This window comes from Pollachius pollachius (assembly GCF_949987615.1).
Source record: "Pollachius pollachius genome assembly, chromosome: 13".
Classification (NCBI taxonomy): domain Eukaryota; kingdom Metazoa; phylum Chordata; class Actinopteri; order Gadiformes; family Gadidae; genus Pollachius; species Pollachius pollachius.
The window spans coordinates 7,896,187-7,914,266 of NC_136946.1; the positions used below are offsets into that span (position 1 = coordinate 7,896,187).

Here is an 18,080-nt window from a genome sequence, read left to right on the forward strand (position 1 = left end):
ACACACACATACACATATTAAACACACATGCACAGACATAGACAAAGGTGTATTATTTTCGTACCTGAGCTGTGTTTTGAGTTCGGTAAACCGGGGCCTCTTGCTGGGGTCGTACGACCAACACTTGGTCATCAGACTGTACAGGGTGGGCGGGCACTGGGGCGGCATAGCCAATCGCTCGCCGTTTTCAATCCGGCCAATCACGTCGTTGTTCTTCACCCCCTGGAAAGGCTTGATGCCGTACATCAGGATCTCCCACATGCACACGCCTGGGGAGATGGGCCGTATGCATGAGTTAGGGTCACTACGCTAAGGCCTTGCGCACACACACACACACACACACACACACAAGTCCCACACACACTGCCCAACTCACCAAACATCCAGACATCGCTAGCGGAGGTGAATCGTCGGAAGTTGATGGATTCCGGAGCCATCCACTTAATAGGTAGTTTACCTTTCGACGCTAAAACACACACACAGAAATTAATTAACATTAGCCAAATTAGACAAAATTGTGTACGATTACATGCAGTTAATAAAATACTTTAGCATTGACAAATACAAGTTAATAATTTTGCATAGTTGAATCATATTGTGTACACTTACAGAGCATGGCATGTTCAATTTAACGTCAATTTGTTAGTAAGTCGTTAGACGCGGCAGTAACCCAACCCGCCAGTAGATGTCGATAGAGTGTAAGCTGCTCAAGTCCTTCAGAAGGTCCTCAGTACAGGTTCGATGGTACAGCTGGCAGCAGCAGCAGCAGCAATAACATGGCCCTCCATGTGAGTGTTTATGTGCGTGTACCTTTGTAGTAGGAGCTGTCCTCCATGTATCGCGACAGGCCGAAGTCCCCCAGCATCACACAGTCCATGGAGGAGACCAGCACGTTGCGGGCGGCGATGTCCCTGGAGCACAGCAGGGGCTCGTTTTAACAAGATACAGGAAAGTGTACTCTCATTTATGATCAATAGGTTGATTCATAAAATAAAACCATGAATAAGTAAGTGTCTATCGATTATTTGACCGACTTAAAACTGTGTCTAATTATTATGCATCGTAATTGAACACACAGAAAAGAATGACAGTCGGACAGACAGGGGGTGTGCGAGAATGCTATCGCGCGGGCGTGTGTGTGTGTGTATGTGTGTGTGTCTGCCTGTGTGGGTGTATGTGTGTTTCAACCTGTGAGTGAGTGAGTGGGTGTGTGTCTGCCTGTGAGTGAGTGAGTGAGTGAGTGAGTGTGTGTCTGCCTGTGAGTGAGTGAGTGTGGGTGTGTGTGTCAGCCTGTGAGTGAGTGAGTATGGGTGTGTCTGTGTCTGCCTGTGAGTGAGTGAGTAAGTGACTGAGTGTGTGTCTGCTTGTGTGCGTGCGTGCCTGTACCTGTGCACAAAGCGCTTGCTCTCCAGGTAGGCTAAGGCCGTGCTGAGCTGGTAGGAGAACAGGATGAGACTGGCCAGGTCCAGACTGTACTTTCTCACCTGGAGGAAGGAGCGCAGCTGGGGAGGGAACACACACACACACACACACACACACACACACACACACACATAGAGACACACAGAAAAAGATAGACAGAGAGAGAGACACACACATACAAACACACACACAAAGAGAGGCAGACCCACAGGCAGACAGACACACAAAGAAGGACGGACACAGAGACAGAAATACGATTACTTTCAACTACTTAAACAAAAAGCCAGACAGCAGATAAACCCTCCACACACACATACCTCTCCAAGGGTGCACAGCTCCATGATGATCCACACCGGGTTCTCTGTTATCACGCCGATCAGCTTCACTATGTTAGGGTGGTCAAACTGGCGCATTGTCACTGTGGACACACACACACACACACACACACACACACACACACACACATTAAAACCACAGTATGTTGTGAAGGCTTATGACCATAGAGTGTGGGGATGTAACCGCAGGGTTTGGCATGTAACTGGACGAAGGTTGGGTTTACTGTTACCTAATGATGGGGAGCCCGAGGAACAGGGTATTTATGTTTTTAAGTTGACCGACTGCTCCCCCCCCCCCCGCGACAGGCTCAGTTTAGTTCGAACCTTCTGAAGATCGGACGCCACGAATATCATTCATAACTTTGGAAACCGCCATGTTATTACCACATAAATGTTCCAAGGAGTTACTGTAGATCAAGCTGAAGGGTAATATTGTGTTGTTGAACACCCAGAGCCCCGCTGATCCTCGGCACTTCTGAACAGACAGCCATGGGGCTCACTGAGCACACGGCTCTGGGCCCCGGGGGGTCTCCAACTCTCCATTCAGTGCTCTGCTGAACCCAGAGACCTCACGGTTGTGTGCACGCACACACACACACACATGCAGGCACACACAAATGCATGCTCACGCAAGCACGCACACAAATGCACGCGCGCACACAGACACACATTCACACACACAGCTGTAGCTTGTAAACTGTGCCAGAAGAGAGTTTAGACACCGCAGCTCCTGTAAACCACTGTTTCCTTCACTGTTAAGTCTACCTTATCGGAGATCAGACACACAGAGACTGGGATGGAGAGAGACAGTCACACACACACTCAAATCATCGAGGACTTACATGCTTCCTGTAGAAACTTCTCTCGGACGCTGTCCGATGTACAGTTCTTGCAGGTCTTAATGGCTACCGACAGGTTAGGATCGTCCTATAGGACACACACACACACACTACAGTCAGAAGAACATATCAACTATATAAAAGGGGGCAAATGTATGTCGAACTCTAAAGGCAGAGGCTAAATTCAATAAACCAGCCAACCTGGTTGCCATAACTTATAACGTAACTAAGTGGGGGAAGTAATAGTGTAGTGGACAGGGTGGCTGCCAGGCGAAATGTACTGGGTAACATAAACACAAGTCTGTACTACTCATAATACTGTGTGAGTGTGTGTGAGAGACTTGCTGGTACCAACCGCGCTGTTGTAGACTCCCTGGTGGACGTCCCCAAACTGGCCCTCTCCGATGCAGCGGCCCAGCTCAATCCGGTCCCGCTGGATCTCATAGTCCCGTGCTGGGGGGGGGGAGGGAGGCAGAGGAGGAAACCAGGGTTAGAGAGGAGGAGGAGGAGGAGGAGGAGGAGGAGGAGAGGGGGCATGAGGGGCAGGGAGGAGAGGAGGGGGAGAGAGGAGATGGGACGGGAGAGGAGAAAAGGAGAAGGGAGAGAAGGGTGAGGGAGGGGGAGGAAGGAGAGGGGACAGGAGAGGAGAAAAGGAGAAGGGAGAGAAGGGTGAGGGAGGAGAGTGGACAGGAGGATAGGAGAGGAGGAGAGAGAAAAGGAGGGCTAGGGAGAAGGAGGAGAGGCGACATGAGGTGATAGGAGAGAAGGTTAGGGAGGAGGAAGGTTAGCGAGGATGAGGACAGGGGACGCAAGGGGAGGGAAGAGGAGGTAAGGGAAGAGGAGGAGAGGTGGCATGATGGGGGGGGAGACGAGGGGACAGCCTAGTAGTCTAAAACACACTTAAAAAACAATATCATATTTTCAAACGATGATGAAACACATATCACCTTGATGTACCATGATTTGGCATGCACAGCGCAATACAACACACCACCATGACGGCATAATGCATGTGTCTGTACACAAGATCCAACACATGCACAGCCAGAGTGCCAAGAAGACACGACATTGTAACCCCAGTAACATCAGGCTGTGTGTGGACGAACGTCCAGCTGTCTGGTTTCTAACAGTTGTCTGCGCATACCCCGTCTCCATGGTTACAGTTTTCCGTATGTTTATGATCTGGACTTTGTGAATGCATATAAACACACATCACCAGAGACACTTGGAGAAGGATGAGGGAAGCTGGACATGACCGAGTAAACACACACACACACCGTGTCAACTAAATGAAGATAAACAGTGGAACCAAACGCTTCACGCAGAAGGGTTTGTGTGTGGCGGAAGCCTTCCATCTCACCTCAGAGATCTCAGTATGGACTGGGATGTACTCCACCGTCCTCCCTGACCCATGTCTACTGACATGTCAATGGGTTATGAATACCCCCTTTGACCTGAGGTCAACATGTCATCATCCCATAACATTATTAACAGCATTCAGAGTTGTGACTGCATTCAATGGGAAACATAATCATATGATGCATCAGAGTTGGCAGGGTGTAAGTTATGAGTAAACACATTTTATACCACTCGCCATCATCACAAACCAACACACCCACAATGGAAAGAAAACAAAGAATAATGAAAACATCCACATAAATTACTAATAATACTAATAACCAGGGAGCTAATGAGACAGAGATGTGGGAAAACATGGACTTATAGGAGAGGGTGAATGAGTAATACCCCGAGGATGCAAAGAAAGAAAAATGAACTCAGGTCGCTCAGCAGGAGTCGCAGGCAGAGGGCAATTTGAGGCTGAGAATTCTGGGAATTTGAGTTTATTTGATGTGGGCATATTAAGCTCCAAGACCAGAGCTGAATGACCTGGGCTCTAGTCTATGTAAAAACACAGCCTAATCTAATAGCCCACACAAACCAACCTGATAAACCTGATATGAGAAGCATGAGTTTCTGAATACCTTTTTCTCCACCGGGCACTGTACTATATGGTGCGGTATTGGTGGTCAGTGTACTGTGGTCAACTCAACAGACGCACACAATACAACAAAGCCAAACCTAACAACCATGAATACCATGTTGACATAGCCGAACTCCACTAGATTGTATTTGCCCGGTGAACAAAAAACGGACAAAACTGTAAAAGATGGAAAGGTGGAAGACAAGGGGGGATTTACCTTCGACTACGCCATAGCCCACTGTGTTGCATTGTGGGAAGGAAAGGAAAACAGAGAAAACAGGACAGAAAGACAGCTGCAGTAAGGGTGAGATCGCAGAGAGAAAAGCACATAGATATAGAGATGTAGACACTTGCAAAAAACATAAGATGTTTCTCATTCAGAGAGAAAACGTTCCCTTTATCAACGACATTGATAAATGAGAAAAACAAAAGTGTACAAAACATACTCTGGAGATTAACTATCTCATGTAAACATACGTGTTAAAAACAATATCGGCTTAATGTTTGTAATCTTGAGAGTCGGGACGGAAACTGAACAGAAGATAGAGTGAGAGACCGAGAACAAGAAAGACTTGGAACGACAGTGAAAGAGACAGAGAGGGAGGGAGAGAGACAGAGAGAGGGAGAGAGTGAGAGGGACAGAGAGAGGGAGAGAGAGAGACAGAGAGAGGGAGAGAGAGTGACATCGAGAGGGAGAGAGAGAGACAGAGAGAGGGAGAGAGAGAGACAGAGAGAGGGAGAGAGTGAGAAAGACAGAGAGAGAGACAGAGAGAGAAACTGAGAGAAACTAAGAGACACAGGACTATAGAGAGTGCCAGATTGAGTGCGAGATTGAAAAGATTGTAATTATAAAAAAGACAAATCAAATGAAAATGCCGCCTTTCAGACAAAGGGAGGTCAACGCGGGGAGAAAAACCGCCAATATGCTCAGTAAGTTGACCACATAATAGAGTTGCAAAAATATTGTGTTTGAAATATCTCAAATTATATAAATAATAGTACCACAGTGCCAAAACCACTGGCAGCCATTACTCTGTGGCTAGGGACCAAACCAGCCGTTCCCAGTGCCAGTATAATTCACTGGGATCTACCAGTCATGCCACAGTCTCTTTAGGGATAGACCTAACCCAGCACAACAAGAACGGGGTTTGCACAGCTGAACCGGGGAAAACAAGGGCATTTGGTTCAACTTAAGGTGGGTGTATGGCTTCAAAGGAGACTAGTCATACACCCATGCAGAGTAAGGGGTTATGGAGAATCATGTGAACAGTTTGGCCTGGGTTGGGTTTGTCGTGCAGAGAACCAAGCCGGTGGTTACTTACTTGAGGGCATGGTGTAGGTGTCCTCCTCATCAACTATCTCAGCATAGTCATCGGTTTCTGCAAAATACACACACATAAACACATTGTCAGCAACTATGCAGCCACACAAACGCAACAGAACCACGATGACGAACACCGACGGGCACAACACACAACACAGGTCAGCTCTACGGTAAAGTGAAACATACAAAAACAAAACCGACGCATGCACATTCCACCGACTATGACCCATGCACACACACATAAGATAACACAATGTTGGACTGGTTTACCGGGCGTCTGATCGGCCACACCACGACATGGACACATACACAGACATGTGGTGTGAAGCTAGCGCTAGAAGTGACGAGCCGCTCAGAGAAAACACAAACGCAGAGCTACGCCACACCAGACTCCCAAAGCCCGACCAGTGCCTGTGCAAAGCAAGACGCATGTAGTCTTGTTTCTACTGCTTGGTCTCTATCCAGCTCTGTCAAACACACACACACACACACACACACACACACACACACACGTGTATATGCACACGCACACGCATACACATGGAGAAAGTCAGCTAAGCATGTGTTGTGTATTTCAGGCTGAAGTTTGGAACAGCTGGACAACAGGCAGGCTGATGACAGGAGAAGACGGAGGAGACGGATGAAAGAAAGATAGAAAGAAGGAAGAAGGAAAGAAGCAAAGAACGGAAAAAAGGAGAGAAGGAAGGAAAGAAGGAAAGAAAGAAGAAAGCAAAGAAAGAAAGAAAAAACTCGGAAAAATTAAGCTACAAAGCAGCAGTGAACGCAAAGAGACTTAAGAAAAGAAGGAGAAAGCCAGTCCAGACAATGAGAGAATATAAAATATAAAAAGAGGCAGTGGCGATAAAGAGAGTAGGAAAGCTAGAGAGATGATAGCACCAACCCTAAGCAGATGGCATTATAGTTGAAATGAAAGCAGGGTACTGGCTCAGCTGTCTGAAACTCACTCCAACATCTGCGCTCCTCCATTTTGCTCTTGCCTTTTCCCTGGTGATTTATGAAAGCCTTGTCCACTCCAGCAGGACTAAAGAGTAGGCCGGTTACAGTACGCCAACTTATGTTAAGGAGACTAGCCCAGGCCGGTGTTTAACAGTCAGTAAATGGTGCGTTCAAGAGAGCGCTGTTTGTGAATCAGCCTTGTGTGTAATGAGGGGCTGGAGGTGGTGCCATTAGGGAATTAAAAGATGCTGTGAATAGAAACTCCAGCCTTAAGTTATGTACTCAGAAAAACAAAGTCAATACTGTTCCTGCATCTGTTAACATCCTCAACAAATAAATATTACTTGTGGGTTTTTAATTATAATCAGTAAATGTATGAATGGTTGTAGTTTATGTGTAATATACTGGAAGATACAAAACTAATTTTCCAGCTGTGGTATATGTAATCCAACATTGAGTAGTGTTTTGATACAGTGTCCTGCTGGAACCTAAACTCAAGTAATGGGACTTAGTGGGATGGTTCTAGCGTTGGGATTGCTCCCGTTTTAGTTGCATGTGGTTTGGATTTGTCCTTAAGTACCGACTTTGAGTTTGAGTCAGAATATTCAAAATCGTGTGTGTGTGTGTCCATGTGGATGAGTGTGCGTGTGTTACAGCCATCCCATAATAGCAAAGAATGCAGCCGCTCTTAACTACAACAGACCTCTCCCTACTCCCCTATGCGCCTGTATCTGAGTAGAACTGTGTGTGTGTGTGTGTTCCATGTGTGTTTGTGTTCCATGTGTGTATTCGTGTGTGTGTGTCTCTGTCTGTGTGTGTGTGTGTCTGTGTGTGTGTGTGTGTGTGTGTGTGTGTGTGTGTGTGTGTGTGTGTGTGTGTGTGTGTGTGTGTGTGTGTGTGTGTGTGTGTGTGTGTTGCCAAGCTTCTTAGTGAAGAGAAAGAAAGAAAGTGAGAGAGGCAGAGCGAGAGACGAGCAGGAGATGGATTTGGAGTCCTGCCCTTAAAGAGAAACACCTCTCCATTCTGTGGCCAACCAAAACTCGGCTCGGAGTTCAACCTTGACAACGTTTGACATAATCATGCCGCAATACACCCTTCCACGGGTACACACATTAAAAATCATCACTCCAACATGCACACTATCAAATACTCTAAGTACTAATCTAGAATGAAATATCACCCAATATAAAAAACTCCCACAGCTGCACTTCACACCTGCTGCCAATGTTCTTTATAGCTTTAACCTCACACGTGCACACCACACACACACACACACACACACACACATGCTCCAACACCTACACATCCACATGTATTCTCTGTCTAACACACACTCTGGTTAGTAGAACGGGGAACAACATGGGAGGTTATTCATGTTATCAATGTTAATAATGAAGAACAAAACTTTACCGTCCCCACTCAGATCCTCTGCAGGGTCCGGGAGAAGCATGCAGGAAGCACAAAAACAACAGAGAGGAAGAGATGGGGAGGTGGAGGAGAGAGAGAGAAACAGAGAGAGAGGGATGTGGGAGAGGAGGCCAACCAATAGAGCGAGGGAGAGAGGGATGGATAGAGGAAGAGAGGCGGAGAGAATAGAGAGAGCGAGAAAGAGGTGGAGGATGAGAGGAAAACACGTAGAAAGGACGGGAAGAGGAGGAGAAGAGAGGGAGAGGCAGAAAATGATAACTGTTAGCTCATGTTCAGCCAAGAGGAAATTAAAAAATGATGAAGATGCATCCAGCAGTTTGGCTGTGGGATCAAAGTGCATAAGCAAGCCGGTTAGTTCAAACTCCAGGATACAGACGTGGTTGATGTGTATCAGTGCAGGGCTGACCGGTGACCCCCTTGGTGCTTAAGCCTGTGAAGGTGTAAGGATGGGACGGGGGTTCTGAGTGCACCTCTTGAATGTGCCGCTTGGCAAGCTGTAAATATCTCCTAAAAAAAGCACTGCGATGGATGTTAAGGTGGACGTAGCATTGCATAGCATGCAGCGTAGGCAGCTGAAGTTAGCATGCTAGCTGTTGATGCTACCTCTACAGCTGGGACGGCAGCTGTAGCAGCGGTAGCAGGAACACAAGGCCGACCAACAGCCTGGTGTTCAGGTTTAAGGCTTCGAGAGAGAGAGAGACGTTGAATCAACCCCTGGGCGACTGACTGATGCTCTTCTATGTTCCTCTGTGTTCCCCCATTATAGATACCTGCCAATACTGCTAATCCAGAACATTTGTTTCTCAATGTGGAACATCAGCCAGAGTGGGAAACCGTTCCTTTGCCAGGGTTTACGTTAGCCTCCAGTTAAAAATAATAAAGTCCACAGTGTCTAACCGTTGGATTAGGCATAGAGTAGGACTATTGTGTGGTATTTGGAAGCGGGGAGCAGTGCAGGGTAATAAGTTAAGATTGATCCCAGATGGGAATTTGCAATAATAATACGCTTCACGTGTTCTGTAATGTAATAAATAGACACTGAACAGACAAATCGCTCCTGGGAACTGGCTGGGTGAGGCAAGAATGAAACGATACGTGCCAAAACCTTTCCCAGTGAACACACAGGATGTTTAGCTGGCAAACTATCCCCCATTATAGAGCATGTGTTGTCTCTGTAGCTGAATTGAGTCAGTATTGATTTATATATGTTGTCTCTGCCTTAGTTTCCAAATGCAAGCCACCTGGCGTCCTGATCTATCCCACGACTGTAGCGCTGACAGGATCCAGTAGACGCCACAAACATCTGGCATATCTACCGGGATGGGGTGTGTGTGTGTGTGTATATACAGAATATGTGTACATCGGTGTGTGTTTGTATGTGTGCATTGATGTGTGTGCGTGCGCATGCAGGTGTCTATATATGTGTGTGTGGGTATCTATGCATTTGTGTGTGTGTCTATGCGTGTGAGTTTGTTTGTACCGGTGTGTGTTTGTATTACTGTGTGTGTGTGTGTGTGTGTGTGTGTGTGTGTGTGTGTGTGTGTGTGTGTGTGTGTGTGTGTGTGTGTGTGTGTGTGTGTGTGTGTGTGTGTGTGTGTGTGTGTAGGCGTGAGCATGTCTGCTCGATCACCAACTGCCCTCTTTTACTTCAGAGCTCAGCTGGAGGTCTGCTTGAGTCAGGAACAACAGGGGTGGTGATTGTTTATCCATAGCTGGCTCACTGCAGCATCGGTGGCCAGTATCCAGTCTCACACACACACCAGTGGGTTTTACCTACATCTACTGATGTGAATGAGGCGACCAACACTGAATTATTGAGTGCATTAGACGGCCAGCCATGGTGGCTGTTACCACGTTTGATCAAATGTTTACTATGTTTGTATAGATTGTTTCCCTGCGAATAGGAGTCATTCTGCTCTTTGAATGATTGTGCTGGAATCCAGAGGTTTACAAAAAAGAGACTTCTTCTTTCAAATTTCTCAAGAAATGTGTAATTTTTTTGTGGGTGTATCTTGGGGCTGGAATGACGATCTGTGATTATTATCACAGACTTACCCAGTCATATTGAGACACTTTTTGGTTAAATGCCACGACAACAACACCAGTTGTGGTCACCATTAGTCTGGAGAGAATATATTCAATATGTTTTTATGTGGAGCGTTTATATTCTATATGTGTTTATGTGGAGCGTTTAATAATCTGTGTATGCAAGTCACAATAAGAATCAGTCATGCAGTCAGCAAGTAATCAAACAATTAACAGTGGAGCTCATCCTCAAAATTAGGATTATTGAAGATAACATTTTAAATGTAAATGGGTTACAGGCGTTCTTGAAAGAGGGTGTATTGCTACAAATATTATATCCAAACTTTCTGTTTGATAGATGGGCACCTAAAAAAAAATATTGGTTCTTCTGTATCAATTCAACCTAAGAGAAATTTCAGTTTTTATAAAAAATTAAGAACAACCTTTCTTTCAAAATCCTAATATCAGTCACAAAATCAAAAAGTCACATGTTACTTAAAATGTGGACCTTCTACATTTCGACTCCTCCATTTTTTGGATGAACTCCTCTGTTGACCAGCCAATCAGAGCCGAGGATACCCTTGGGTGGCGAATCGGAACAGAAGACAAATGGGAGGTGGAAACGCCGCGCTTTGGTTGGCTTAGCGGGAGCTGAGGTCACCAAGTCTTCAGCCAATCAGACAGGAGAGCCAAGAGGAGAGATGGTGTACGACAGAAGGTGAGGAAGACAAAGTGAATGTTGGAGGGACAAAGGGAGATCAGGAAGTGGAGGAGAAAAGGGGGAGGTATTGGAGGGGAACAGGAGAGAGCAACATGGAACATATTTAAAACAATAACACACAGAAAGAGAGACAGAGAGGGAGAGGAAGAGAGAGCAATAGATAGAGAGAATGACAGACAAAGAGATCGACTCACAGAGACAGAGGGAGAGAAAGCGAGATACACACACACACAGAAAACGAGAGAGAGAGAGAGAGAGACAGAGAGAGAGAGAGAGAGAGAGAGCGAGAGCGAGAGCGAGAGAGAGTGAGTGAGAGGACGAGAGAGAGGGTCAGAGAGACACAATCACATAGAAATGTCCCACTGTGAGCAGAAGCAGTGAATAACTATTAAGAAAAAAGACAAGAAGGGCAGAAATGCTTTAGTCAACAAGAGACAAAAAAGACAGGAAGAGGAAAGATTGAGACAGGAAGAAAGAGTGACATAAACGGAAAAGACTGGCACTGATAAGAGTGTGTGTGGGGGTATGAGTGCGTGAATTAACTTTTAATCTGGTCAAGAATGTTCTGGCTTCAGCCAATATAAAACTCCTATATAGAAGCAAACAATGGAGGGGTCTCCCTCCAGTTGTTGACATAGGATCCAGCTGTGTTGATGTGTGTGTGTGTGTCACTGTATATCTGTGAGAGTGTGTGTGTGTGTGTGTGTGTGTGTGTGAGAGTGTGAGAGTCACCGTATATCTGTGAGAGTGTGCGCATGTGTATGTGTGCCTATGTGTGTGTGTTGTTTTCCTACCGGAGACTGAGATGGTTCTCACTCCACTTTTCACCGCCTCGAGTTTCTTCTCACTGTTGGACAGCCTTGAGGGGGGGGGGAGAAAGAGAGATTGTGAGAGACAGAGAGAGCGAGCGAGAGAGAGAGAGAGAGTAAGAGGGTGAGAGAGGAAAATGGGAAAAAGGAGAGAATAAAATAGAGGACATGGAAGAGGAGAGAGGAGATAAAGACAAGGGGAAGACAAGGAATGGGAGGAAGAGTGGAGAGGAGGATTGAGTGGAAAGGAAGTAGGAATACAGGACCAGTGAGGAGGAGAGGGAGAGAGGAGAGAAAGGGAAAGTTGAGAAAATATTAGATGCAACAGACATCCACGAGCCACTACTCGTACAATAACCAAACTTGAGCAAAAACCATAGACAATAGCAACACAATTAAACAACATACCTAATAGCATTTCAAAACGTGATGCCATCAATAGAAAATAAACTCTGATTTGTAAGATCCAGGGGTTCTCCAACACAGACACAGACAAATCAGCACGCTAACACACATGTAGCCCGCAGCGCTAGCTCCTTGACTGTGCGGTTCCTCTTCTAACAGCTAGCCCAGTTTACTGGACTACTATCTTTCCATCACCGCTCGCAGCTCTACAGCACAGAGGGAGGGAGAGAGAGGGATAGAGCGAGAGAGAGAGAGAGAGAGAGAGAGAGAGAGAGAGAGAGAGAGGGAGAGAGCGAGAGAGAGAGAGAGCGAGAGAGAGAGAGAGAGAGAGAGAAAGCAATGAAGAGAAGTGTGTTTAAGGAAGGAAGATTGACGGGAGAGTGGGAGGAGAGTGGGAGTCACAAAAAAAAACGGGAGAAGACTGTTCCAAGTGTATAAAAAAGACTTGAATGGAAAAAATTGGGCTCCTGAACTTATCTCCTTATTTGACCAGAGAGAGAGGGGCAAAACTGAGAGGGTGATAAAGAGGAAAAGTGTTAAATAAAGCGCACAGGAGACACTGTTTTTATTTCCACGTCAAGTTATGCACAGATATGAATCAAAATAATTTATTCTAAACGGGAATGACGGCCATCCAACGAAATATGTGATACTTGAACAGCCTGTGTTGCTTTAGTTTACTTTTTCCTCGCATAACTCATTTCTAAAAGCATCTTTATTGCCCCCTCTTGGAAACAACCAAGCACTGCCCACAAATCTATTTCAAATTAAAAGTGCAACGTATGACCCAGTCTTGCTCCCTTAGGATTCAAAGGGATGAGCGAGTTCGCTGGCCTTTCCAAACAGTTCCACAGTTTTGTTTAAACAGTTTCTTTCCTTCAATAAGAGATCCACACAGGAAACACGTTTGTGGTTTAGACATCCGCTGCTGTTGCACAATGACTGTAAATAATCAAACGATGCAATGCAACCGCACAGCATCTATTAAACATTAAAGGAAGTGAGGCTTAATGAGATTAAAAACGCATCGAAATCAATTTCCCTTAAGCTTGGCGACATCATCACACGACATTATTGTCTTCACACGCACACACTTTCCCCGATTGAAATCTTGCACTTTAATACCCGCGACAAGAAGGTACTTACTTTGGGATGGAAGGTAGTGCTCTCTCGCCCTCTAGTGGACAAAGAAAGATCAGGATTCAGAGTCACACAGAACAATTGAAAACCACCATACAGTATGGCAACATTAATTTACACAGATACAAAGAGACTACTTTAATAGCAAGATTTTTTTTTTTTAAACTACAATATATTTATATAATTAAATTCCACAACAACCTATAAATCATGAGTTTCTATTCGGAAATTAAATAATTGTTTGAAGTATGTTTTGAGCGGTATGTATATTCTGTATACATATATTTGCACATAGTAAACACATAATGTTCACTGCTGTTCACCTTTCTGGACCCTGACGATGAAGGAATGGGTTTCCATGGAGACAAGCCGACAGTAGCCATCGATCAAGTCCGCCATGTTTTCTGCCATCGTCAGCGATGCCGTCGTCACTGTGAGAGGCTGTACAAACACGCACACATACACAGACACACACAATAGTGAGATCAGAGGGTCAGCAATGTTACAATGATCCATTGTAACTAAACATACACTCGCTCTCCCTCTCACTTGCACAAACATACACACACACAGAAACACACACAAACACAAGAATACACACATGGACAGATGTTGTACCAAAGGACCCTACAACCACAGCCTTGGCAGTATGTAGCAACTTCATCGCTATGAAGGGCCCATCAGTAGTGAAAAGCTCCACTAGAACAACAGTGAATGGCCCTTCCTTTGCTAAGTCTCTCTATGTAGGGACAATTTTGCCCCCCTAGGATCTCAAGTAGGGACAATGTTTGCCCCTAAGACTCTATGTAGGGAAAATGTTGGCCGCTAGGAGTCTCCAAGTAGGGACAATGTCGGCCCCTAGAATTTGACCGAAGTTGGGCCAAATTGTATTCCTATGCACACCCCTACTCTCTCTACTCCAGTCACAGCAAATCAAATGTTACAAACCTCCGCAACGCATTAAGGGCAGTTACAGAGCAAACCCAAGAGTGCACTCATTCAAATAATTGAACCTTTCAATTTGAGCCACACAGGTGTGAAATGTGAGTGACAAGCTAGAAGATTCTAGATAATAATCTAGATAGTGTGTGTGTGTGTGTGTGTGTGTGTGTGTGTGTGTGTGTGTGTGTGTGTGTGTGTGTGTGTGTGTGTGTGTGTGTGTGTGTGTGTGTGTGTGTGTGTGTGTGTGTGTGTGTGTGTGTGTGTGTGTGTGTGTGTGTGTACGTTACCTCAGCGGCTCCAGCCACGTTGACCTGCAACATGCCCTTGCGGTCCTTCTCCTCCATTGCAGAGTACTGGATGGACTGGACCTGAGTGAAGTTTGCCAGATGGGTCGGCTGCGAGGAACAATAACACAAAGCGAATCAGACCGGGTGGCAGCGTTACAGCGTGCACCTCTACAATGTGTTTGAGTACACTATATAAAGATGATTCGCTGAGGGTACATTGTGCGCGTATGCGTGCGTGTGCATGCGTGTTCTGTTGTTTATATAAATACCATTCTAAATATATCCGATCAAACGGATAGTTCTTTCTCTGTGACTGGTGGGGTTGGGGGGGTACTCCTAAATTGCATGAGCAAATACCCCTCAAAATGTCAGAGCAGAGCCCTGCGTTTGTGTAGGTGCGTGTGTGATATTTTGTGTATGTGCGTGCAAGCGTTCGCGCCTGTGTGGGTTCATGCGTGTGCGAGTGCGTGGGGTTGTGTGTGTGTTGGTGCGTGTCATTACTTGTGTGTGGGTGTCTTTGTGTGTGTGTGCGCGTGCTATTTTGTGTGTGTGTTTGTTATTGTGTGCGTGGGTGTTATTATGTGTGTGGGGGTGTCTTTTTGTGTGTGTGTGCGTGTCATTATTTGTGTGTGGCTGTCTTTTTGTGTGTGTGTACGTGTTATTTTGTGTGTGTGTTTGTTATTGTGTGTGTGCGTGTTATTATGTGTGTGTGGGTGTCTTTTTGTGTGTGTGTGCGTGCTGTTTTGTGTGTGTGTTTGTTATTGTGTGCGTGCGTGTCATTATGTGTGTGTGGGTGTCTTTTTGTGTGTGTGTGCGTGTTGTTTTGTGTGTGTTTGTTATTGTGTGCGTGCGTGTTATTATGTGTGTGGGTGTCTTTTTGTGTGTGTGTGTGTGTGTGTTATTTTGTGTGTGTGTTTGTTATTGTGTGTGTGCGTGTTATTTTGTGTGTGTGTTTGTTATTGTGTGCGTGCGTGTTATTATGTGTGTGGGTGTCTTTTTGTGTGTGTGTGTGTGTGCGTGTTATTATGCGTGTGTGTTTGTTATTGTGTGTGTGCGTGTTATTTTGTGTGTGTGTTTGTTATTGTGTGCGTGCGTGTTATTATGCGTGTGTGGGTGCGCGTGTGTCGGCACTGACCGTAGAGCCCTTGTCGGTGAGGTAGCTGATGCCCTCCTCCGGCCCGATGGCGAGCTCCACCTGGATCACCCAGCTGAGCTGCAACCAGGAGAGAGACGCCATTTAATACCCACCAGACAAATGCACTCTCAGGATTTGCAGCAGAACCCATTAGCGTCGCCGGAGCCCCGCCTCCGAGAACACCTCACCATGCCGTTTATTTATTTGTATGTGTGCAGTCCCAGGCTTCGCCAGCAGGGGTCCCCCTTGCACCACACATAAAAATCGATTTGGCGCCACAGCAGGGAAGCCTATACATGAATGAGAAGACAAGGAGGGGACCTGACGAGACCTACCCCCAGGGCGCATTTGAAGCACTCCTTGTCATAGCGGTAGACAGGAGACAGGATCTCCAGGAACTTCATGATGCTCTGCTCGTCGTTGAGGTTGGCCACCTGCTTGAACGTCTGCTGGATCAACTTACGAAGGGTCTTGGCCTACAAAGAAGAGACAAGAGAGTCAACGGTCGTCCTGAGCCTTTTAGCAGACACATGAAGGAGCAGGTTTGGAGTTTGGGCATCTAGCTCAAAGGGGCCTACATGAAGGTCGGAGACATTGGGCATCGAACACAGGAGGTTAAAGACGCTTGTCACTAATACACTGACCAGCCTCTCAAAGAAATTCTCCCGTCCAACCGGTACTAGTCCCAGCCCTAACTAGGTTGATAAATGCCACTGCAGACACTGTAAGAAATAAACCGATGACACAACGTTGACCAGATAAATTCAACATCGATCTCCTCATTCATAAATCATAAACAAACACCAATGAACAAATATGGCATTCAGAGAGGATGGGGATAGGATATGTTTTACCTGCATGAATGACAGAAAAGAGAGACGGAGAGGAGAGGAACGGAGACAGGCGAGAGCCATGGTCGTGCCAGCCACAGGGCGAAGGATGATATCGACTGGGCTGACAACCACTCGGGCTCCAATCAAATCGATCGGAACACGTAATTTAAGCAGAGTTGCCGGTTTAGCTCGATACGGAGGGATCAATACTATTGTCTGTTAGTCACTTAAACACTCAACGCAGAGCTGGGTGCTATCGATCAAGGGTCAACTGGCGCAATATCGCAGAGCAGCTACAACACTGTTGAGCCTACTTAGTGGAGGATCTATTGGAAATGATGTACATTTGAGTTAGTATTAGGAAGAGGCATTTGTGTCCAACTGTAACTAACAATGTGATACCTGGGCTCATGAAACAACATGAGCATATTATATTTGTATTATTATATATATATATAAATATATATGAGCGAGAGAGCGAGAGAGAGCAAGAGAGAGAGCACAAGCAATGAAGAGAAGTGTCTTTAAGGAAGGAAGAGTTAGGGGATAGGGGGGAGAGTATGTAATCCTTTCTAATCCATCATGCTTCCAAGAATTTCCTCATTCACACACAGAGGGAAAAGAAGATGTAATGAAATCAAACCACAGCTGGATGACGACACGGACCGGCACTGATGGTCCCCAAACAGACACAACCGATCCTGGCCCCAATAACTAGACACACAAAAAACATCTCAACTTTTTTCTGGCCTGACATTACGATTCATCAACGACCCTGCCGTGCCTTTCCATCGACGATTAGAATAATCTGAGATTCAAGGTCACTTATAACATTAAGAATTACATTTTTCAAGCAGGGTCAGAGAAATACCCAACGATAAAACGTGTAGGGCAGTGTGCACTGCACCAATGAAAACCATGAATTGGCGAATGGCCAAATATAGGACATAGACCTATAAAAAGCAGCAGATATATAGATTAAAATAAAGAGATTAGAGAAGATTTACAGACATTACAGAACGGGCTTTACGAGAGAGGCCTAAGAGGCTTTTTTACACCCGTTTTTATGCCACAGACATGTCTGAAATCTACTGGCAATCCGGGATATAAATTAATTTAATTAGATAAGTAGAATATTTATTTAACCGACCACAGCGACACAAAATTGTTTATATGTGACCTGTGACGGTGGATTAAACGAGGAGGACAAGTATCTATATTTGGTCACAGCCCGGAGCAGGGATGCACTAGATACAGAGCAGACCGTCACTAGGGGTGGCTAACGGTTAGCTCAGGGTCCTGGATGCCAGCCAGTGATCTTGTCCCGGGGGCTGAGTGCTGACAGACTGCAGCTAGCCGGGGCTAACTGTTAGCTCAGGGTCCTGGCTGCCAGCCAGTGATCTCGTCCCCAGGCTAAGGAAAGACAGACTGTTGCTAGCGGTTAGCTAAGGGTGCTGGCTACTCTCCAGTGATTATGAAGTTTAGGACACACTCCTT

General features: G+C 45.8%; 1 protein-coding gene across 2 annotated transcripts in view; it reads right to left on the reverse strand.

Annotated features, from left to right (window-relative positions):
* Positions 1-18,080, reverse strand: part of ptk2aa (protein tyrosine kinase 2aa) — a 58,648-nt gene that overhangs the window by 11,186 nt on the left and 29,382 nt on the right. For both annotated transcript variants that reach the window (XM_079749843.1, XM_079749842.1), the window contains exons 9-22: positions 16,086-16,226; positions 15,751-15,828; positions 14,616-14,723; positions 13,710-13,827; positions 13,393-13,423; positions 11,827-11,891; positions 5,900-5,956; positions 2,952-3,049; positions 2,600-2,684; positions 1,740-1,840; positions 1,387-1,502; positions 811-911; positions 377-466; positions 65-269 (exon numbers count right to left, since the gene is read on the reverse strand). In XM_079749843.1, coding sequence (XP_079605969.1) covers positions 65-269; positions 377-466; positions 811-911; positions 1,387-1,502; positions 1,740-1,840; positions 2,600-2,684; positions 2,952-3,049; positions 5,900-5,956; positions 11,827-11,891; positions 13,393-13,423; positions 13,710-13,827; positions 14,616-14,723; positions 15,751-15,828; positions 16,086-16,226 — 1,394 coding nt within the window. The remainder of the gene's footprint in view (positions 1-64; positions 270-376; positions 467-810; positions 912-1,386; positions 1,503-1,739; positions 1,841-2,599; positions 2,685-2,951; positions 3,050-5,899; positions 5,957-11,826; positions 11,892-13,392; positions 13,424-13,709; positions 13,828-14,615; positions 14,724-15,750; positions 15,829-16,085; positions 16,227-18,080) is intronic.